Below are 24,692 nucleotides of genomic sequence, written 5' to 3' on the forward strand. Positions count from 1 at the left end.
AGAAGCCCTAAAATGGCTAGAAGACAAAATAGAGAGGCGGCTCGGTCAACTCGACCATGTGCTCGGTCGAGTGCATGGTCGAGTGACCTCTTCTTCTGCTTCTTCCAATCGGTCGAGTCTCTCTCCTCACACGGTCGAATGTCTGGTCGAGTGTGGTGGTCGAGTGGACTTTCGGACCTTGGTTCTCTTCTGCTTTAGCTCCTTTGTCTGCTTCTCTTGATGGCTCCACCCTCCTTCAACACTTCTCCATGCTCCTTTGGGTCCTAAATCACCTGATTATGCAAGAAATAATGCAATGCAATGCAAACCTACTCTAATGCATAAACAGTCCTAAAATTACTCAATAATGGCTGAACAAGCTAGTAAATCATGCAAAATGTGCAAATAAACTAAGGTAAAACAAGGTGAAATATATGAACATCAATAAAGCATATAAAAAACAAGGATCTAAAATAAAATGATCAATTCTAAGAATCTAAAATAAGGTGATCAATCTTTAAAACTCCATTATAACATCTTAATAACTGGAGAAAAATTCAAGACACAAACAAAAAGACACAAAAGATACGATAAAACGACTAAAACTGAGTATTAAACAAAAGACGAAAGACAATAAAAATACCATATATCACTTCTTTTGTTAGCATAATTAATATCATGTCGAGTTTGGATTGGCCAACTAAACTTATTGTCTAAAAAAATTTATTCTATAAAATTTGATATTTAAATGGTCTACAAAGTTTCATGGCTTAAACAGCCTAGATTTTATAGTTCATGGTTTAAATGACCTTAATTTAAAAGTTCATAGTTTAAATGACATTTTATTGAATGTCATGCACTCACCTTCTCAAACTGATTATAACAACGAATACAACCAGTTGAGACTCTCCTAACGTCTGAAACAGCCCAGCAACACCCGTTAACTATCAAATCCCTCCTGTGAAAATCTAGACCTAGACATCACAAAGCTTCCCACAAAATTTCAGCACGATCAGATCTCAGATGAAACCGCAATCGATTCTGAAACATCCGCTGGTCTCAATCCGCGATTGAGAAGAAACGTCCTACGAAACTACCGATATCTCCTAGAATATTAACTCAAATTCACTTCTGTAAAAAGTAGCGTGTACGAAAATCTCTTAGCTACAACCCTACCAAATATCAATACCTTTCGAAACGATTTGAGCAGTCGGATCCTCCTTCACCCAAACCCTAACGATTCTGTTCCTTTTGCTTTGAACACCAAAAATCTAGTTACTCTCCCTTCTCCTCTTCTCACACGTGAATGAGCACTTCTTCTCTTTGTTTTCTTTCAGTCATTCACGACAATAAGAGGAAAGAGGCGTCCTCTTATTAAGAAAAAGGTTTTTTGGTTTAATTATAATAAATCATGATTTAATTAGATTAAACCAAGATTTATTTAAATCAGAATTAATTAAACCATCCTTTGATTTAATAAATAAATGGACCAGCTTAGTAAACCAACCACAAATTAAACCGATTTCACTCCAATTCTCGATATAAACTTCCATATTTCATATTTTTCGGGACACAAGCGTTACAATTCTCCCCCACCAACAAGGATTCGTCCTCGAATCCTACAACATTGTCCATCCGCCAAGGACCTCCGTGCAACCGTCACCATGGACCGCGCATCCTCCGACAGGACTGAACACTATCAGCCAAAAATTTTCGTGCAACTGTCGCAACAGCCCGCACATCCACGTGACTCAACGGTCCACACAACCCTGAATCCACTAGTCAGCACAACACAAAAACACGAGGTCAATCCCGACCTCCGAGGTCTACATCCAGTCACTATGCTCATACCCACGTTCCTAGACATTGTTTGCTCTCTCACTCATACGTTCTCAGGTCGCAACTTTCTACCTGCACTGCCTACACTCTTAGACCGTCGTCCTCGAGCCATACTGTCTCACTCTCGGATCGTCACCCTCGAGATCTCGGTACCAGGAGAACAACTCATCCCCTCCAGGAAACTAGTCATCCCCTAGGAGAACTAATCATCTCCTCTGCCGCTCTCAGGGTCGCAACCCGTCAAGCCCGCGGTGCACCAGGGGAACTAATCATCCCCTCAGGAGAACTAATCATCTCCCCAGGAGAACTAATCATCTCCTCATGAGCAAACTGTAGGACCGCAAAAATCCAAATATGAGATAATGATTATAACACCTATGTAAAACGATAATAGAAAGGAGTAGAAGCAGATCGGAGGTGAGATACAATCTCTTTCCTTAACCCAAAGTAGCTCCCGCAGTGTGGCGGTTTAATGAGTACATGGATCCCAGGATACAACCGAGACGAGAACGAATCACAACACTTGATTTCTGACTCAAACGAATGTTGGCGCAAACGATACACTTTTGACGATGACACTTACGTAATTATAGGTCAACTGAGAGTTAACCTACTCAGTTGGTTCTTTTTCTACTTGTTTTACCGAGGTACCAGAGGTACTGACCTCATTAGTAGTGGTGATTGCATCTCTCTCTTCCCAAGTACGTTTCAAATTTTGTTTATCCTTACAAGGGAAAATACTTTCAAAGAAAGATGCATTTCTTGATTCCATTATTGTATTAACATGAATATTCGGAATATCTGATTTGTGAACCAGAAACCGATAAGTACTATTGTTGTGTGCATATCCAATAAAAATACAATCAACGGTTTTAGGTCCGACAGTAACCTTCTTTGGAGGTGGCACTGCAACTTTAGCGAGGCACCCCCACACTTTTAGGTATTTGTACGATGGTACATTTCCTTTCCAAAGTTAATAAGGTGTATCGCCGGTTGTTTTGTGCGGTATTTTATTCAGGATGAGGTTTGTGGTAAGCAAAGCTTCCCCCCACAGGTTCTGTGGTAACCCCGATTCCTGCAACATTGCATTCATCATTTCTTTCAGAGTTCGGTTTTTTCGTTCCGCAACTTCGTTAGATTCCAGTGAATATGAAGCAGTAGTTTGATGTATAATACCATTTTCTTGACAAAAGTCATTAAATGGTCCATCATAGTCGCCTCCTCTATCACTTCTTACTACCTTGATAGTTTTTGAGAGTTGATTTTCAACTTCGGTTTTATATTCTTTGAATTTCTCCAAGACTTCGTCTTTACTACGTAGCAAATAAACATAGCAATATTTTGTATAATCATCTATGAAAGTAACAAAATATTTTTTACCGCCTCTAGATTGTACGTATTTTAAATTTCACAAATATGTGTGTATTAATTTTAGAGGTTTGGTTGCTCTTTCAGCACGAGGTGATGGTGTTTTTGTGAGTTTCGCTTAAATGCATACTTCACATTTTTCTTTGCTTATTTTTGCATTTTGGGATTAGGTTCAAATTAATTAATCTTTGCATAGATTTATAATTCACATGCCTTAATGTTCATGCCATAAAGTAGAAGACTCAACCAAATAAGCAACTGAATTTTTATTCATGGAATTGTTTGAAACAGAAGTAGAAGCTACGTCTTTTTTCTTAAGGATTGTTGCAACACACAGTTTAACAAGTCCTCCCTTAACAAAACATTTGCCAATAAAGACACCATTCTTCCTCAGAGTCATCTGATCGGACGCGAGGTTAGCAGCAAAGCCATGCTTGCTCAATAGGGTCCCAGAGACTAGATTCTTCCTCATGTCTGGAACATGCTTCACGTTGTTGAGCGTGACAGCCATTCCTGAAGTCATCTTCAAGACCACCTTTCCGGAGCCAACGATCTTGGAGTGAGACACATTGCCCATCATCAGATTCTCACCAGACTTGGATTTCTGATAAGTGTTGAACATGTCTCTGTGAATGCAGATGTGGGTAGTGGCTCCAGTGTTGTACCACCACTCCCTTGGGTTTTCATTGTTCATCACCACATTTGCTTCTGTAACTACCGCACACAAGTCCTCTTCAGTCAAATTGGCTTAATTTTTACCCTTGTCTTTGCTGCAAAATTCAGCGGTTTTGTGACCTTTCTTGCCACAGTGGCTGCACTTTCCAGCAAATTTCTTAGCCCTGCCTTGTTTCTTAAAGAACGTGGAGGACTGAGGTGTCGTCTTGCCTGGAACAGCCTTTTTTGGTGAAGCTCCTTTGTTGCCGTAGACAACCTTAACTTTCCCTTTTCTCTTATACTCAGCCATATTTGCATTATCATCAATGACGGACACAACGTTGTCACGTTCAGTTAATTGGTTTTGCAGCCTTGATATTAGGTTGAGCAAGGTGATTGGCTTCTGCTTGTGATTGAGATAGTGCTTGAAGTCGCTCCAACTTGGAGGTAGCTTCTCGATGAAGCAATTCACTGTGAATGTTTCACATATGTTCATTCCTTCATCAGCTATCTGGTGTGCCAGCACTTGAAGCTCATGTACCTGGTCCATTATGGGCCTAGAATCCACCATCTGGTAGTTGAGAAACTCCCTTGTGGCGTGTTTCCCTGAGCCTACATTGAAGACTTTGTACTTGGTTTCTAGAAGATTCCAAAGAACCTTGGAGGTTAGTGCTTTGTTAAACACTTTGAACAACTTTTCCTCCATGTGAACAAGGATGGCATTTTTGCACAAGTAGTTCGAGTGATGACATGCATAACACTTGCCAACGCATGCACGTCGTTGTTATCAACAGGCAGTGCCGGAGCATCCTCGGTGAGAAACTTCTGCAGGTTGAGCATCCTCGGTGAGCATACACAAGAAGAAGTGCATCTTTTGTTGCCACGATTCTTGTTCCATCAAACTTGTTGGGCGTCACTGCAGAGCTCGGGATGCTCGGTTTCAACTCGGTCGGAAGGAGAGGTGCAGGTGGTGGACCATTCCCGGGTCAGGTTGTCGACTCATGAAGTTCCTCAGCACCTCCGTTGTTGTTGTTGTTGTTGTTTTCAACACCGTTAGTCATGTTTTCGACTCACGATGATTTCAACATCGTATCTCGCCTCCGATCTGCTTCTACTCCTTTCTATTATCGTTTTACATAGGTGCTATAATCGTTATCTCATATTTGGATTTTCGCGGTCCTACAGTCTTAACCCAAAGTAGCTCCTGCAGTGTGGCGGTTTAATGAGTACATGGATCCCATGATACAACCGAGACGAGACCGAATCACAACACTAGATTTCGGACTCAAACGAACGTTGGTGCAAACGATACACTCTTGACGATGACACTTATGTTTTCTTGTAGTGAGAGAAAGATGAGTGAGAGAGAGTTGGATCTTTGTTTCAGAGTGTTTTCTCCGTAGCAAGCGTGAAAATAATGAACGAGAGAGCTCTGTTTTTATATGGAGAGGAGGACGAGATGCTCTCCACAAAATTTGGGCTCGTGGGCTGATATCTCGGGAAGTTGAGGAGAGGTGAAGATGCGATCAAGTCTCACACGTTGGCGAGATCTCCGTACCGACTTATTCTTCCGTTTGAGTTGATAAGACTTCGACTTTGTTTGTTTTTAAACACAACAAACTCGATTTGACTTTGCAAATAAAATTTTGAATATTATATGCAACATACGTAACATGAAATGTAATATAAGTTGCAAATAAATTTACTCCAAAATATTAAAACAAGTCCGGTCCATGCAACGTAATATCCTCTTCCCATAATAAGTGTATCACTACATATATTAGTGGGAAAAACATTCCAATCTTCCAACGTGGAACAAATGCAAATATTTGTAGTTATAAGCTTTCAAGCTAACCACTTTGGAGATTAGTTTCTCATTCATTATAACATCAATTTTGACAAGTAACTACACTATGTTATAATGCTCATTACAAGGAATTCAAACAGTCCTTAAACCGGTCATTCCGATGACGGATGACAAGTAACTACACTATGTTATAATGCTCATTACAAGGAATTCAAACAGTCCTTAAACCGGTCATTCCGATGACGGATGACAAGTAACTACACTATGTTATAGTGCTCATTACAAGGAATCCAAAGAGTCCTTAAACCGGTCATTCCGATGACGGATTTCACCTGAAAAGTCACTGGAAAGTTGGCTAAAGCCATGTTGTCAAAAGTGTAGTTCCAACACAAACAAGTTCTAACGTCTGTAAGCATCTTCCGACCGAAACTACCTCCTGTGGTTTGCGTAAAACATCGCAATGTCTTACCAACCACCATATTCCCTCACTGGAATATCACCCCCACTATGACCACTCTTCAGGCCAAACTCTAAAACATCTCAACCATTCGGGTGTTTACACACGCCCTTTCCAAAACAGACAAGTTCTAACTATTCATAGAACTTCCTATTTATTTGCAACCGCACTTTCCATAAATAGGCAAGCTTTGACTATTCATAAAACTTTCCATTTTTAGAACCCACATATCTCGTAGCACCGTGACATCACCAATCAAAAACCAATGAGAACTGATCAGCTCATCTATGACCACTCTTCAGGTCAACCTCTAAACATTCCCGAAACTCTGGCATTTCACACCCCTTTCCAAAAATAGACAAGTCCTAACTATTCATAGAACTTTCAATTTTTAGAAAAATTCTATTTATGGAAATTTCTATTTATGGAAAATTTCTAATTATAGAATTCCTGACCTATTTCCTTTTCCTCCTGACACACAAGTCCCAAAAGAAAAATCCAAAACAAATCACATCTTAACTTCTTCGAAATCCATTTCCAACACATCCCCTTTCACAAATCACCGCCAACGGTATTCCCGATATCGGTGTGATCCCCAACTTTTCAACAACTTCTCAATAGCCAATTGCACCTCCCGCACATAAGCTAAAAACATTACACAACTAACAACACACAAAACAACTTACCGTGGAATCTCATTGAAGGCTCGAAGAGGATGATACTAGAACTCCATACCATATGAAAATTGACTAACTACTCATAATCAATTCTATCAACAACATCATTCATCAAACAGCAGGAAAATAATTCCACCAATTAAATTTCCTTAAGCCACTCTAAACCATCCATTAACCCGCCCTAGAACCGTAAGGGCTCTGATACCAAACTGAAACGACCTGACCCCTTTTTTATAATAATAAGAATATAATTAGATACCCTATAATATTTAATTACAACCTAAACAATAAACCAATAACAAATCAACATGCACAGCGGAAGACAAACCAAACCAACTCCAATTCAATTTAAATACAATACCAATCATAACCAATATAAACCAGCAACCTAACATGTTTCTAAACCAGGTTTCAACAACACAAACATTAAAAAGCGACATCACAAAACCGAGACCCTAGATCATCCTCCTCCTCATCGCCATGATTCCACGCTACACATTACCTGCACCACAAACACAATGAGATGCATGAGTATTACCAGAAATACCCATTGAGGCGATCCTCCCATCTAAAAGCTATACACACAAGCAAATCAAGAGTACAACCACAAATAAAACATAACAAACCAGTCATTGAACATGTCACCCAATATCACATTCACCACACCTACATATCATCACACAAAACAAGTCATATAACCCAATCACTCAGATAAGCTCATGGTCACGCACTCACCTTATCAAACTGATTATAACAATGAATACAACCAGTTGAGACTCTCCTAACGTCTGAAACAGCCCAGCAACGCCCGTTAACTATCAAATCCCTCCGGTGAAAAGCTAGCCCTAGACGTCACAAAGCTTCTCACAAAAATTCAGCCCGATCATATCTCAGATAAAACCGCAATCGATCCCGAAACACCCGCCGGTCTCAATCTGCGACTGAGAAGAAACTCCCCACGAAACTGCCGATATCTCCTAGAATATTAACTCAAATTCACTTCTGTAAAAAGGAGAGTGTACGAAAATCTCTTAGCTACAACCCTACCAAAAATCAATATATTTTTAAACGATTTGTGCAGTCGGATCCTCCTTCTCCCAAACCCTGACGATTCTGTTCCTTTTGCTTTAAACACCAAAAATCTAGTCTACTCTCCCTTCTCCTCTTCTCACACGTGAATGAGTACTTCTTCTCTTTGTTTTCTTTCAGTCATTCACGACAATAACAGGAAGGAGGTATCCTCTTATTAACAAAAAGAATTTTTGGTTTAATTATAATAAACCATGATTTAATTAGATTAAACCAAGATTTATTTAAACCAGAATTAATTAAACCATCCTTTGATTTAATTAATAAATCGACCAGCTTAGTAAACCAACCGCAAATTAAACCGACTTCACTCCAATTCTCGATATACACTTCCATATTTCATATTTTTCGAGGCACGAGCGTTACAAAAACTTTCATCAAAACGAGTAACGTGTGTTAGTTGTTTGGTTATCAGATTTCATGTCATGTCTTATTTTGCATGGTCAACAAAACTTAATATTTAAAAGAACTGAAAGTTGATATATTAAATGACCTATATCAAAGTTCATGGTTTAAATTGTCGAAATTTGAAAGTTCATGGTTTAAATGACTTTTTCCCAATTAACCCATGTGTCACAAATATCTAGAAAGCTATAATAAATTGTTGGGCCTTTCAATAATTTTTATAGCTCTTTTATCATGTTTGATATAATAAAATGTTTTATATGTATATAGGCATAAGAAAACCTAAATAGTTAAAATATATATTAAAATAATTGGAAGTCAATACCTTCAAATCAAGATATATAATGAATTACTATCTTTTATACAGAATTTGATTTAATTTACTATTTTCCGATTTAGTTTCTTTTAGAAAAGATAAAATTTTAATTCATAAACCACGGTCCTAAATTTAGTTTTATATAATAAATACAAATCATCCACCCCTTCTTGAACAACTTTTAGGTGAGTTATATAACCTATAAGATAAGATTTGCAAAGAGAAATTTAAAAGATAAGATTTCATTGAAAATTATAAATATTTATATAACTATAATTAGTGAATAAACTTATTGGTGTTAATAGTGATAAAGCAACATTATATAACCATGTCACCCAAAAAAATAAGATAGATGACACACCGTCGACAAATGTTCTACACATGAATATATATTTCCTAAATATAATTAAGAGTAAATATTAAAATTGGTATATTATTCATATTTTCAACAACCGAATCCAGGTATATGACAGAAAATCATTTGTTTTTTAATTGCATCCATATATAACCAAAGTAAATAAATGTATTTTCAGGGAAATAAATGAATAATTAGGAATTTTTTTCTTTCTGAATATTTAATGTAATCTCAAATAACATAAAGTATATTTTTTTCCTTTTGTATTTAAAGATTAATTTCCGTTTTTGAGGTTAATATCTTTATTTTCCAATGCGAAATTTGTGTATATATATATATGGAGGAGCAAACGATATCACATATGCTCTATCTTTCTTTCAGAAATGTCTTCTATTCCAAACAATTTCAATTTTCTTGGTGATGATACTAACAATCATAGTTTTTTCCCCATCCAGATGAACCAAAATTCTAAAATGGTTAGATCGATGTTCATTAGTTCTGATCACACAAACCATGGAAATTTATTTTCCTCATCTCCTTCTTTTACTTCTTTTCAAAATTCACATGTTTCTTCATCATCTTTTGGATTTCAAAATCCATATGTGAAAAACCATATGATGAGTGACAATTATTTTCCTATCAATAATCATTCTCATCTCACTCGAGTTTCTTTCACTCAAACCATTACAAATAGGTATACTGCTATCATTCCTACTAATACGCTTGACAATGCACAATATGGTATTGCACTTGCCAAACGTGCTATGAATTCTGAAACTAATATTTGGAATCGTACATTTTCTTCTCCAATTACTTTTGAAAGAAAGTGCGAGATTTTGAATCCAAAACCTCTTAATGTCATTTATCCGCGTCAAGATTCTGCATATTCTCAACATTTAGACATGTTTTCCTTGTCATCAAAGCACAACCATGACCAACATATTCTGCAAGATGGTCGTTCATTGAAGAATATACTAAATCCAATCAATCGTTTTGAAAAAACTACCGAGAAAAGTGACGATAATAATCAAGATGATGGTCGGACACATAGTCTACCATATGAAAAGTACGGCCCATATACATGTCCTAAATGCAATGGTGTGTTCGATACTTCTCAAAAATTTGCTGCACATATGTCATCTCACTACAAAACTGAGACGACCGAAGAAAGAGAACAAAGACTTCGAGCAAAGAACAAAAGAAAGTTCTATAAACTAAACTATGGAGTTCATGGTAGGTAAAAGACCAAAACAAGAGAATGAAGTCGAGAAGGGTGAAAAAAACGACGATGAAGATTTAAAACATCTTGTGATCTTAGAAGAAGAGCTTGTTTAGGTTTTTATTTTCTTAAGTATTTCTTTCAACATATTGTATTCAGAAAATGCATGTCTTTCTCATTCTAATAGTATTTTATTATATTTGGTGTTATAATTTTCAAACCAAAGTACCAAATGAACCAAATCTTCTTATTTGCTATTATTAATCTTCTTATTTTTCAATCAAAACAAATCGACTACTCAAATCTATACTATGAAACAATGTTTTTAACCCTGGACTAGACCGGTCCAACCGCGACCTGGTAGACATTCCGGTCCGGTTTACCTCTAAAAACCAGACAACTAAAACCCCGCAAAAAATCGGAATAACCCGCTAAAAACACGTGAAGCGGTGGTTGAACCGACAGGTTGGACCAATGGGTCAGTATCAAATTAAAATATTTTATTTTTATCACACTTCAAACTCAAACCAAATCAAAATTAAATGTTGTTATTTATAAAAAAATCATTTAGTTATTTTATCTAATCATTTAAAAGTTTAATTTTAGTTGTTTATTATTTCATTATGTATCTTTTGTTCATATATTTATAGAAAAGTAGATGTTATATTTATAAAATGTAAACAAACGAATAAACTAATTGACCCGTGGTTCAACCGGTCTGACCGGTTCACCTTCCAGTCCGGTTTTAAAAACATTGTTGTGAAACATGGTCAACTCTCTTCATTTGAGTGACACACCAGCATTAGAGAGATCTGCAGGTCAATTGGTGACAGCTTGTGTAACATCCGCGAACCAGTTTTTGGATTTTTAGAGTGAGTGTCGACCGACACCAAGGGTGTGTCGATCGACACCACTATTTCTGGGTTCGTCGGATTTGGTTTTATTTCGCAATTTTGTTGTTTGGTTCGGTTTGGTTCAATTAGAAATCCCTAAACCGAGTATATAAGGGGAGAAGCAACGAATTAAGGATTTTATAGTGTGTTTTGTCGCCGTTTGCAGAGGAAAAAGAGAGAGAGGAGAGAACTTGTGGTTTTTGAGTTTTTGGCTTGTTCTTGGTGGTTTTTGGTGAGATCTCTAGCTGTAGAAGGGAGAGCTGTTGTTGGGAACGAAGGAGAAGCTTCCTAAGGTGTTGTTCCACCGTTTCTCAATCAAATCTTCCTGCAGAAGAGGTGAGTGCTTGACCATGGTTGATCTAAGCCTGAGATTTCTTTTGTTTGGCTGTTCTTTGTCTATTTGTAGTGTTTGCTTGCTTGGGTTTGTTGTTTTCGGGTTTCCCATAGGTTCCTGAGGAATTTGGGTGAGTTTGGGATGGTTTCGAGATGAATTGAAGAGAAGGATCGACGTTTGTGTTCGTGCAGTTCGCGTCCTCAGAAGCAGTGTCGATCGACACCACTCTGTGCCAGCATCGATCGACACCGAGTTAGCATCGGTCGACACCAGTCTCATCCGAGACTTGTTTTCCTGGTTTGATGTATTGTTTGTGTTTGTTTGCTTGCTTAAACATGAGGGTCTCAGTTGTTTGTGTGTATAACCTAGTAGATGGGAGGACGACCTCACTAAGTATTTGTGATAATACTTACGCATCTCAATTGTTGTTTGTGGTGTGCAGGTATGTGACGTGGAATCAGGGCGATGAGGAGGAGGATGAACTAGGGTCTCGGTTGTGTGTTGTTGGATTTGTCATATTGTTTATGTTGGAACCTTGGTTAGTTATGCTAGGTTGATGAATAGAATGGTTAGGAATTTTATTGTATTGATAATGTATTGGTTTGGTATGTTTCCGCTGTGTTTATTGGTTATTCTTGGTTTAGAGATGAGTTGTCGGTATTGTGGTTTGATTTAATTAAGTAGTATGGGATTCTTAATTATATTTATTATTAAAAAAAAAAAATGGGTCGGGTTGTTTCAGCTTGTCCTGTGGAAGGTTGTTAAAGGGTGGAGACCAGGGTTCGAGGAACGTCTGGCGCACCAATAACCTATTGGTGGATTTGGATGTCTACAATGAGGGGTTAGGATCAATGCCCTGCATGGCCAACTTGGGGTCTGTTTGGGCGGCTAGAGGGGGGCTAGCAGGGTCCACGGACGGTCCGTTGGGGTAGCTAGCGGAGGGTAGTGGGGTCCACGGAACGGGTTGTCATATATGAAACGACCGCACCCGGATTCCCAATCCTTACACTGGACACACGGGAAACAATCTCACTCGAACCCCATAATTTCGACAAGACAACCGGCGTCAACCGCTTCTGACAAAAATTCCACAAATACTAGCTAGAGCAAACGATCTCATACTCTACAGTTACTAACAATAATCATACAAACGTACTTCAGCTCCACAAGCGTTTTACATTTATAGACTCTAATTACTCCTCCAACTGGCCACTTCATGATCCACCCAAACAAGCCACTTAAACATGTATCCCAAACACCATCTCATCTAGTTACTGAGTCGCACAACCAACCACCCCTACACGGAAAACACAACAACAAGTTGAACACATCTCACTCTCTCAACCACCATCTCTTTCTCCTTCGACGTCCACTAGGGTATCCTCCCCTCGTCCGTGACAGCCAACCAGGTTGTCGCTCTCCTTCTTTTTAAAAGAGTAAATTAGGGCTTTTGGTTTAGGTTGGTTTAGTTTCAGTTTAATAAAACAAAACTCAACTAAACCATATGATCACATATATAATTGAGCTTGGTTTAATTAACTCTCCTCTTAAACTAAACCGTTCAACTTCAGTTCCCGACATAAACTCAAATCATTTTTATATTAATTTTTGGGACACGGGCGTTACAATTCTCCCCCTCTAACAAAAGATTCGTCCTCGAATCTGACAACACCGCATGCCCAATTACAAATTTACAATACATTTCCACCGTCGCAACGGTTCATACCACAACCTGACCAAACAAGTTGACACACAAGTTTTGAGATTGAACCACCATCAACCTTCAAGGTCTACATTTAGTCACTATGCTTATATTCATATCCTAGACAATATTTGCTCCCAACTCATCTACTCTAAGATCAACATTTTCGAGGTATACCGATCTCACTCTCAGACCACTGTCTTTAAGTCATACCGTCTCACTCTCAGATCGCAATCCTCGAGATCTCTATATTTGGGGATCTATTCATCCTCTCAGGAGAACTAATCCTCTCATCATGAGTTTTTCAGGACCACATGTCCTTAGAGCAAACAGGTCTTAACGTCAATAAGCATCTCCCAACAAACTCCACCTCCCGTGATCCGATTACGACATCGCAATATCAAACATGTCCACCCATATTCCTACTATGGAATATCATCTCATCCATGACTGCAAGTCAAACAAATCTGCAAACCGATCATCTAGGGCCTATGTAAAAAATGTTGTCCCACCGACAGCCACCATACTGGCTACACTAATGCCACATTGGCATCACCCTCATACTCCCTCACGCTTCGTATATGAACTCCTGGCATACTCAACTGTGGTACTCCGACCACACCACCAAAACACGAGGCAAAAGGGAAACTTGTTTTTTTTATATATATATATATATATCATTTTTTTTTTTTTTAAGGAACTTCATCAAGGTAGCTAAACAAAGTAGCTTCCCACTTAACAATTTTTCACAGTGAATCATCCATACGAGCGTAATAAAACAGATAAATACCATACGTCCGCATATTCCAATTCACTGCGTCGATTGCCTTGCGAGCCGCTAATTTAAGCCTCTTGACTCGCTTCCCCTGACAAGCTTACCAACTCCTCGAATTTAGCAATACCAACCATCAGTCAAGGATCTCCCATGCATCCAACTCTATGGCTTGCACATCCTCTGACTAAACTATGAGGGCTCTATCCGGCCAATAACCCGCGTCTCGAATAGTATTAATGACTCTCAACTCATGCATCTCCCCCCGCTCTAAGGTCTAAGCCTTCGAGTCTTACCGACTTGCCATCGGGCCTAAGCCTTCAAGCTACGGTATCCAGGAAGTCTCATCTTGGTCTCGGGTTACCACCCTACAGCATGCCTTCGGATCGTCACCCGAAGTTGATATACCATTTAAGCTCTCAGATCACAAAGTACTTTAAGCTAAATGGTACTCAGGAACCTAATTGTCCCCTCATGAGTTCTTCGAGATCTCATATCTCTAGAGTTATAATACTGAGCTCGTCCGAGTATCATGCTGACCAGAACTACCTCTATGGCTCTTGCAGAAGTATTGTAATTTTCCTACGGCCAAACATGGCTCACGCAAGAACATCACAATATCCTACTGCCAACAACCGCCACAAGGGCTGCCACTAAAGCCAACAAATGTCCTAAACAGGACCGCCACCAAGGCCAAACCAATTTCCAAAACAGGACCGCCACATAGGCCAAACAATTTTCCTAACAAGGACCGCCACCAAGGCCAAACAAATGTCCAAAATAGGACTGCCACATAGGCCAAACAATTGTCCTAACAACGACCGCCACCAAGGCCAAACAAATGTCCTAAACAGGACCGCCACATAGGCCAAACAATTGTTCTAACAAGGACCGCCACCAAGACCACACATCCCGAAGGACCATCACAAATACCACTTGTCCCGAAGGACCGTCACAAAGACCACTCGCCCCGAAGGACCATCACGAAGACCACTCGTCCCGAAAGACCGTCACAAAGACCGTCACAAAGACCGCTCATTCGGAAGGACCGTCACGAAGACCACTCGTCCCAAAGAACCGTCACGAAGACCATAAATCCCGAAGGACCGCCTAAACAAGCAACATTGGCTAAAAATTCCGCCACAAAGATCACACAATTGCTAAACAGCCCGCCAAAAAGGCCACACAATTGGCTAAAGAGCCCGCCAAAAAGGCCACACAATTGGCTAAACAGCCCGCCACAAAGGCTACAAATTGGCTAAACAGCCCGCCAAAAAGGCCACACAATTGGCTAAAGAGCCCGCCACAAAGGCCACACAATTGGCTAAACAGCCCGCCACAAAGGCCACAAAGGCCACACAACGTCAGAAAGGCCACACAACGTCACAAAGATCAAAGAAATGTCACAAAGAGTATATAACAAACAACCCTGCCACTTAGGCTATTTATTCATGTACTTTCCAAAAATAGAAAAGTCTTAACTCCTACATAGAAATTTCCATTTTTAAACCACATAACCAAATTTGAGGTTGAACCCTCTCAACCTCATGTGCCTCATGTACAACATCACCATGTCATACTTGCACTCAAAACATACCAACCGTCTACCACAGACGTGTCTTTGGTGAATTCCCCAAGTTCGCGCAGACAACAACCACAACTCAAAGAACTCTCTGAGTTCCCGTAGCCGACACCACATAAACATCACAGTAAGCTCTCCTAGTTCCCGTCGATGTAATCCCGTCAAGCATGATTATCCAAGATTATGAGCAGTTCTTCCAACTTTCAGAAAACCTTGGCAGTAGCTGACCCCCAAACATGTCTACTAGTCATCACAGTCAGAAGTATTTCCGAGAAGTATCTTGATAATCAAACAAGTCTTTGGCGAGAACACCTCACTCCCAATCTCTTGCTCTCATTGATCTCAACTCTCCAACCATAATTAGACCAATTGTTCCAATTAAACTATTCACAAATATTCTCATTCGCATTAAATTGATGTCGACGAAGTAAGTCTCCAACTTATCTCCTCGGAACTCCATCCTTGGATTACTCCATAATACATTTTTCCTACTTGATCATTCATGGATCAATCACCTCAACAACACGTTTGTGTTTTTCCTTAACACTTACTGCATCTCCATGACCCATAAAAGTTTATTTCCATTTGAAAACATGTCCTAGAACCGTATACGCTATGATACCAAACTGAAACGACCGCACCCGGATTTTCAATCTTTACACCGGACACACGGGAAACAATTTTCACTGGAATCTCATAATTCCGACAAGACAACCGGCGTCAACCGCTTCTGACAAAAATTCCACAAATACTAGCTAGAGCAAACTATCTCATACTCTGCATCTACTAACAGTAATCATATAAACGTACTTCAGCTCCACAAGCGTTTTACATTTATAGACTCTAATTACTCCTCCAACTGGCCACTTCATGATCCACCTAAACAAGCCACTTAAATATGTATCCCAAACACCACCTCGTGTAGTTACTGAATCGCACAACCAACCACCCCTACACGGAAAACACAACAACAAATTGAACACATCTCACTCTCTCAACCACCATCTCTTTCTCTTTCGACGTCCATAGGTATCCTCCCCTCGTCCGTGACGGCCAACCAGGTCGTCGCTCTCCTTCTTTTTAAAAGAGTAAATTAGGGCTTTTGGTTTAGGCTGGTTTAGTTTCAGTTTAATAAAACAAAACTCCATTAATCCATATGATCACATATATAATTGAGCTTGGTGTAATTAACACTCCTCTTAAACTAAACCGATTCAACTTCAGTTCCCACATAAACTCAAATCATTTTTATATTAATTTTTGGGACACATGCGTTACAGTCAATAATATGTCACTATATTATGAAAGAATTACAAAAAACCAAGTATATTAAAACAAAAGGTATAACAATATATTAAATTACTCATAATATAATAACTTGCTTTTTAAAAACCAGATTCACAAAATTATATCTTATAATGACATTCAAGTCATGAGGTAGAATATACATTGTTGAAATAACTTCACGTGCATAAACTAATATAACATATTAAAATTTTAGTTTAAAATAGAAAATATACAAAATTTGTATAAAATAAAATTTAACCAGTGTTATAGCACAGATACTTATGTAGAATCATTAACAATATAAAACTTACAAAATAAGTGTCTTTTTCAAGTCATCATATTTAGCTTATGATTTTATTTCATAATCTTTTATCCAAATTTTTTTAAAAAAACAATCACATAAATTATATTTATATAAAAATTACAATAAATAAAATGAATTTCAACCACCCGTGTTCTATCACGGATCTTAATCTAGTTATATATATTAAAGAGTAAGCCAAACTGCAATTCTTTTGATAAAAGAAAATGTTAGTGTTTCATAGTATTTAATTGAGAAGCTTAAGTATGAATATATCTAAATACTTAAGCTGTTTTTTTTGAATGAATGTAAAAGTTATTCAACCAAAAAACTATTTGTTACAAAATATGCATCTTTAGATCAAGCTTTCATTTAAAATATTTTTTTTAAAAACTTTAGACAAGAATTATAGAACGTTTAAATCTCTCAAATAAAGTTGTTCATGCATGTATCTAATAATTCAATTACAAAATAAGAAAACCAGTATTAAAATAATCAACGTCAAATTATATTTTTCAAGATTTCTATAATTAAGAAAAGACAAAAAATATTCTACAAAAAAATAACAAACTAGTAGCAAAATTGTTTAAAAAACAGTAAGCTATAAGCTGCACATATCGCAAATATTCTTCTAGTGTTAGTTTAAAGGGAAATGGTCAAGAATAATACAGACTCTTCACATCTATTTTTGTTCGCAAAAACAGAGAGTCCCTTTGTATCTCCATCAGTTCAGTCTACAAAATCAACTTAACAATATATATAACCAATCACATACAAACAAATGTGATAGACAATTTCATAGTTAATCAATCAAACTGGCAAATCTTTGTTCTTTGTTCTAATCATTAGAAGCAAATAAGAGGATGAACCAGATCGTGTTCCCGATTACAATAGAACTCTTAGTTCCCTGATAAAGAATGAATCGAATTAAAAACTAACTTGATTAAATCATGGAAGAAACTGAGATAACTAAAAAAATGATAAAAGAGTACTTGCAAAAACCTGTTCGTGGCACTACCAAAACTTTCCTACAAAGTTGGTCTGACCTTTCTGTGAGAGAGGTTTATGTACATCACTCTCTCCTAAGAGTTAATTCACCTGCGGTAATCTTCTAGTAGATAGTTTTCAAAACCGGTCCCTTTCAGTGTCGTTTGAACCTCTTCCCAGTTTTGTACGTGCTGTGACAACGGACCATGATGAATCTTTACTTGCCTACTCTTTAAATTGAGTTTTGGGACCTTTAGAAACTCTTGCACATCGTCTAGTTTCTGCAAAAGGGGGGGGGGGGGGGGGGGGGAAAAAACACTCGGCTTCATCAGAAAGAACAATATGTGCAGTGAAACCAGTTAAGGAACCTTGAAAAACACAAAATGTTCTCACGGTGCGGTTCTTGACAACATCTTCGTAGTAGAGGAAGATATGGCGAGTGGTGTTAAAGTAAGCAAGTGCTTTTGAAGTCATTTCTTGAACCTGCTTCAGATCAGGTATCAAAAGACTCGTGTTGATTAATGGTTTGTATCGCGCCAATATCTCAGCCTGAAACCCATTTGTTCAAAAGTTTAGTTTCACAGAGACGAATGTACAGACACATGCAAGAAAAACAAAGAAGGAGAGAGAGGGAAACCTCTTTAGGGGAGTGGACGTGGGACTTGTGAGTACCATTTAATAGCTTAGCATCTCTGTCGTAAGAGTTTGCAAGAACTGAAATCATCCGGCGTAAGAGGTTTCTTCTAAAGAGAAAAATAGCAGATACGCCTCGGGTTTTGAAGTATTCTACTATCTCTTCATGATGTTTCATTAGACCCTGCATATGTCTCATCCCCAACAACCGATCACATTATAATGTAAACAAGATGAAACACAAAATGAAATCTGAATAATAATGTGAACTACAACTACAAAGAATCCACCAAAAAACCAAAATATGTGAAATTAACAAGGTAAGCAAACACATTAAGGCTATTGGAACTCGATTCTGCTCTTACCAAGATCAGAACCATCAGAATACAATCAAACACATATGTCAAGGGCAAGAAATACAGCCAGAACTCAATCAAAACCAGAACCATATCATTCTATCAGCGGTTACAATCACAAAACAGTTCTTCCCTAAAGCAGATTTATCTATCTAAGGCAAAAGATGCAGCTCTAATCTTATAACCAATAGCTCAGTCATATACTTAAATTATATATTCTGAACACTGACCAAGTAACAGCATTAGAGAGCATCTTATAGTGTAGGATCTGTTCTAACTTATTTGTAGTCTTAACTACAAATTTATAATTTCAGCATCTAAGCTATTTTATACAGTAAGTAACCATTCAGTATAAAGAGACTAGCAAATCTCTTAACATTTAGAACATTACCTGATTAAGCATCCACTTCAAACCAATAGCAGAGGTGCACTCGTTCTTAGAAGCACTACTCAACCAATCTAAATTATATACTTTGTCCAACGTCTCAAAAATGGTCGAAACATTAGCTCTCCTATCTTTAACCGAAAAGATCTCTCCGTTCGAGCTTATGTTAGTATGATTGTTAAGTAAAGTCTCAAACCAGCCGCTACCAGATCTCTGCATCGATAGAATCGCAAAATACCTAACAGGATTGCAGGCACATTCCTCCCTAACAAAATCCCCCAACCCACAATACACACAAATCAACAACACAAGCACTAAAAAAACTTAAGAACCAAAACAAACTCACTCTCATTACCTGCTATAAGTCTTAGGTTTAGGATAATGAACATAAGGTATATCCCAAGGTTCAATATTAGGCTCAGGACACTGCCTCTCAAACACTTCAACATTCATGAACCCAGCACTAGGGACAACACCAATTTGCTTCAAACAAATAGAGCAAATGTAAACAGCACAGACCATTACAAACACGAGAACAACCATCCTTAACACAAGTGGTGATTTTTTAGGAAGCTTAAAGACAAAACTATCCTGCAAAAACCAAACAAAAAAAAACCTTAACATTAAATTCCTTGGCTTGTTTTGCTTAATTTAGAAACTAAAAAAACCATAACTCAAGGGTCAAATAAAAACAACATGGGTATCATTAAATTAGCCTGAAAGAAAACTAAACATTTCAAATTCACGCAAGACCCCAGATGTAGAAAGTGTCAATTTTTACAGAACAGTTCATACCAAACCCAAAAGAAAAATCAAGGCTTTATTCAATTTGATTACTCAAAACAAGAAACCCAAATCAGATTAAGCATAAACAAAGGAACAGCTAAAAGACCCAGAAAAAAAAAAGGTACCTTTGGGATGAGAGAGTGTTCGTCGCCCATTTCTGCTTCGTAACAGAGATAGATAGAGAGAGAAGAGGAGAGAGAGACAGATTTAGAAAGGAAGAGAAGAAGAAGAAGAGAGCATTGAATTATTCAGACACCTTCCAGCTAAACAAAAAACACAATAATGAATGAATCGAAACACACAAAGTAGCTTTTTTCTCTGATCAGCCCATACAAAAGAAAGAAAATGAAAAAAAAAAAAAAAAAAAGGAAAAATTTGTCCTGGAAAATTAGAAAATAGAATATAAAAAACAAAATGATTAGAGATGCCCAAGAACGTTGTTGATGTTGCTTTGAATTTACGGATCTCTCTTACAAATAATTAAGATTACTTCTTGGGAAATTAGATGTTTGCACTTACACAGGAGAAAAGAGAAAAAAAAAAAACTTTTTGGGAATTGAAGCGCAAAGCTCGAGACGAAGCTCTCCTTAACTTATGAAACGGCGTCGTTTAGGATGATTCTGACATGCACACTATGGCCTCTTCTTTTTTTTTTTTTAGTTTTTTTTTATAAAATAAATCTTTTTATATTAAAAAAAATGGGGTTTCAATAAAGAAGCATCAGGTGGATAAAGAGTTTTGTATTAGTATTAATTAACGTGTGACCCATTCCATATTTTTAGGTTTGACTTATGCTTTATTTTTTTAGTTATTGGATTCTTCGGATTTTTGGGGTTTTAAGTTTTGACTTAATCTACACAGTTAGCTTTTTTGTTTTCATCTCCGTTTAGTAGTTTTTCACTTTTGTTCTCGAGTCTTGTTAATCGTGAAATGAAATCCGACAACCGACACATTGGATTATTGGAAAGTTAAGTAGAGAGAGACCGAACCAAACAACATAATTAATGTTGGTTTAGATACATGTGAAGATTTTTAGAGGATCACAATCTAGAACAAATAAAGATTTGGATATATAAGAATATAAAACAACAACTGTATTGATACTCTACGAAATGGAACACCATAGATAAAATACTAATGTTTACTTTGACCGACATATCCATTAAGCAAATATGTATGTGGTAGTGCGCTTTGTGGCGACTGTAAGAGATCTTAAAAGATTTTTCACTTTGAATGTACCAAAAAAAAACGAAATGATAAATTAAGGGTGAGGTGCGAAAGTGAAACACCAAATTTGCCACAAAGGTAAATGACACAAATGTAATCATAGTAGATTCTTGGAGTTTTCCAAAGGGAATCAAACTAAGAGGCGACATTTACCACCGATTATTTGTATTTTGCTTCTGTTGAAGCCTTGAAGGATCATGAGTATCGTGATATTCGTGGACAAACTAGATAGGGTTTGGTTGAATTTTTATTTAAATAAAAATTGTAATATAGCAATTGCATGATAGAGCCTACTATATAACAAACTCAGACCAAGTTTGAGTTGTTAACTAAAACTTAACATATACCCGAAAGTATAATAAGTAACGCTGTACCGGTACGACAAAGGAAAATCATTGGACCTTTTATAAAAGATTTATAAAGATTTAATTTATGGACCGTCTACAATTAAAAATAAATAAAAATAAACCTAAACATGATATATCGATCACTCAAATCTTTTGAAAACGTCATTGGGGGGGGGGGGGGGGGGGGGCTTTGTATTTGTGTGTGTCCAAAATCTGATGATCAATCAAAATGGCAAAAACAAATTATGTATATTTAACATAATAGGCTTTGCAATAAAGTTTGTAAAAAAAAAAGAGATTGTTTCTAATACAGTAAGAAGATACAGTGGAAATGAAACTAGACACACTAATCTGACATATTGACAAAAAAAAAAAAAAAAAAAAACTCTTGGAGATCATAGTCATTACAAAGAAACTCTTGCTTGTTCAACTAACCCCGAACCGGTGCTACCGAGTATTATTGAGTTGGTTTTGCAAGAATATAAGGACGTGTTTCCGGAGGACAATCCCATTGGAATTTTGAATTTTAGACCTTCCAAAGGATCTCTAGTTTGTGGCATGTCTCGTCGACGCCTGCATTGACTACTGTGAGAGGAGGCATGACTGTAGTATTCTCTTGTCTCATCATTTGGCCTTGGTTCCTCGTGGTGCTGCTGGGTTGACTTGATTCAAGTGTAGAGCACCAAGCTTTTCACTGAGCATCATTGTCATAGCTGCTGAGACTGATTTCATGATTCTCTTTTCCAGGGTAGAGGTGGATGACTCTTCCTCTTCCTCAGACGTCACCATGGTACCTGAAAATAAAATCAAAGATCCAACACGTAACTAAAACAGATCTGGAAAAATATGAAAACAAATCCAAAAATTCAAAAATCAACTTTTAAAAATAATAGACTCAAAGATGATCCAGATACAATTGATTTCGTAATTTTTGAACGAGTAAAACATTTTATAAAATTCTTGCAAGATGAACAAAAAAACTTGGAGAAAACTGAGAGTGACAACTGTAATTTCAAAACCTGGTTGCAACCTGGCTTTGATACCACATGATAGACTCATGGGTGAGGATCTATGTCCAAAGACACACTTTTCAAGATCTTGAAGAGGGATGGACGGAATGATAATGATGAATGGGTGGAAGATGCAGCGGAGTGGAGAGATGATCGGCGGAGAAGGTGAAGAGGTGGAATTGCAGCAGATTGAAGAGGAGAACGATACATCTCTCTTAGATTTTAGGCTTGATTACAACTTAGATATGACACACTAAGAAGTAAACAAATTGAGAAGATATTACACACTTCTCTGATCAAATAAGTAAAAAAGAAGGTTTTTGATTAAAATGTTTGATGAGAAACAAATGAGAACTACATTGTCTTTTTATAGGAGAAGGGGGGACGAAGGAGAAGAGGAGAGAAGGGAAAAATAAATGTCTAGGAAATCTGCAAGAGCATTAAAAAGGTCAAACTCATGCACAATACCTAGGAAAATACAAAAGCAATAAATGCAAAGTTTAAACAACAGAGAAATAGAAAATGGGCCAAGGTAAAGAGATGGGTCTTGGACCACGAAATGGGGTGACAAAGGGGCCTTGAAAGTATCAATTAAGCCTCATTAAAAACCTTGTCAAGAAAACCCAATGGGACAAAACTTGACAAGGGAAAAGAGTGCATAAGCAACACTTAATCCTTCATCGAACACCCTGAGCTGTGAGCGCCGTCCAAATGGTTTGAGCCACGTATTCTTGCTTCTTGTCCAGCTCCTTGATTAGTCCATTGATAGCTTGGGTTAACCTCCTGGATTTTTTATCTTGTAAGAGGACCCGCCAGAACGATCAACGCTTCCTCCAATGCTTCCGGTGGTACAAGCTCCTCCTCCAATGCTTCCTCTGTTTCAAGCTGCTCCTCATGTCCATGTTTTTTGGTTGAGCTGTCCTTGGTCTCATCATAAACCATCATGATTATCTTGTAGCTTTACTATATATCTAGGACAACATTATAAGAAATGATAATAATAATAAAATATACCAATATAATGAAGTTGAACCAAAAATGATATTTTTGAAGATTTGTGTGTTTTGTTTGAACAGAAAACTGATACAAATTATATAATTTCTTAAAATTATGGAAGTTTATTATTTTTAAGAAAAACCTTACCACTTCTTTTTTTGTAAGATTTTTATATAATTTGTACTATATGATTTTTTGTCATCTGTTACATTATCATTAGAAATATTCTTATAATATTTTATAATTATTTTCAGCAGAATTAATAATTTATAAATTGTAAAAAAAAAAAAAAAAAATTACAAATGTATTATTTTTTCTTTTACAAAGGATTTTCTTTAATTGCATATTTGTATAGTTTTCTTTAACCAAAACGGTAGAAAAAGTTTAATTGATTGAGTCATTACTTAAATGCCAACTACTAACTACGGTCTTTATTAGTTTTTTCTTCGCCAATTCACACTACATTGTAATCTCACATCCAAAATCAGATCTCAATATATTCTTCTGATTATTATAACGAAAATAAATATTACACTAATCAAAATGCTAGTTTATAACCTCTTTTTACCATGAAGATAACGAAATGAGCAAAACAAGTACGAATCTAAACATTTTCACATTTATGTATCAGATATTCAAAAGGTTGAGGGAGATGAAGATGAAGTGGAAAAGGAAGATGAAGATAAGAAGAAGGTTGAAGGAGATAAAGATGAGGTGGAGAAGGAAGATGAAGATGAGAAGAAGGTTGAGTGAGATGAAGATGAGGTCGAGAAGGATGAAAACAAGAAGAAGCTTGAGGCCCTGACAATGTTTGGAGATGTTCTCACACATGCCAAAAGACGCATCAAAAACACACGACCTACGTGGTTCTCACAGCCACCAGACCCATTGAAACTGGAATGGGTATTTCACTATTCGATGGGAGTTCT

General features: G+C 37.3%; 1 protein-coding gene, 1 long non-coding RNA gene and 1 pseudogene across 6 annotated transcripts; 1 reads left to right on the forward strand and 2 right to left on the reverse strand.

Annotated features, from left to right (window-relative positions):
* The first annotated feature begins 9,297 nt into the window (after positions 1–9,297).
* On the forward strand, positions 9,298–10,385 carry LOC104792733 (uncharacterized; annotated as a pseudogene).
* Positions 10,386–17,721: 7,336 nt separating this feature from the next.
* LOC104792741 (uncharacterized) lies at positions 17,722–20,799 on the reverse strand. 5 transcript variants are annotated; one of them, XR_015562449.1, is made up of 7 exons: positions 20,309–20,790; positions 19,753–19,988; positions 19,404–19,662; positions 18,661–18,840; positions 18,417–18,572; positions 18,039–18,304; positions 17,722–17,943 (listed from the first exon to the last, which is right to left on the reverse strand). XR_015562449.1 is itself a non-coding variant. In XM_087459588.1 (6 exons), exons 1-6 carry the CDS (start codon positions 20,336–20,338, stop codon positions 18,131–18,133), a joined length of 1,035 nt encoding a protein of 344 aa, XP_087315714.1. In that variant the 5' UTR covers positions 20,339–20,799; the 3' UTR covers positions 17,722–18,130. The 5 variants fall into 5 exon arrangements, 2 of the variants coding, with proteins under 2 accessions (XP_087315714.1, XP_087315721.1); XR_015562450.1 differs by having other exon boundaries at positions 18,029–18,304; XM_087459588.1 differs by having other exon boundaries at positions 17,722–18,304; positions 20,309–20,799.
* A 1,237-nt stretch (positions 20,800–22,036) lies between these two features.
* LOC147949970 (uncharacterized) lies at positions 22,037–23,105 on the reverse strand. Its single transcript, XR_015596193.1, has 2 exons — positions 22,788–23,105; positions 22,037–22,551 (listed from the first exon to the last, which is right to left on the reverse strand). It is a non-coding gene; the product is annotated as an uncharacterized LOC147949970 (long non-coding RNA).
* Positions 23,106–24,692: the final 1,587 nt, after the last annotated feature.

The sequence above is a fragment of the Camelina sativa genome, chromosome 1 (genome assembly GCF_030686135.1).
Source record: "Camelina sativa cultivar CO46 ecotype springtype chromosome 1, ASM3068613v1".
Classification (NCBI taxonomy): Eukaryota; Viridiplantae; Streptophyta; class Magnoliopsida; order Brassicales; family Brassicaceae; genus Camelina; species Camelina sativa.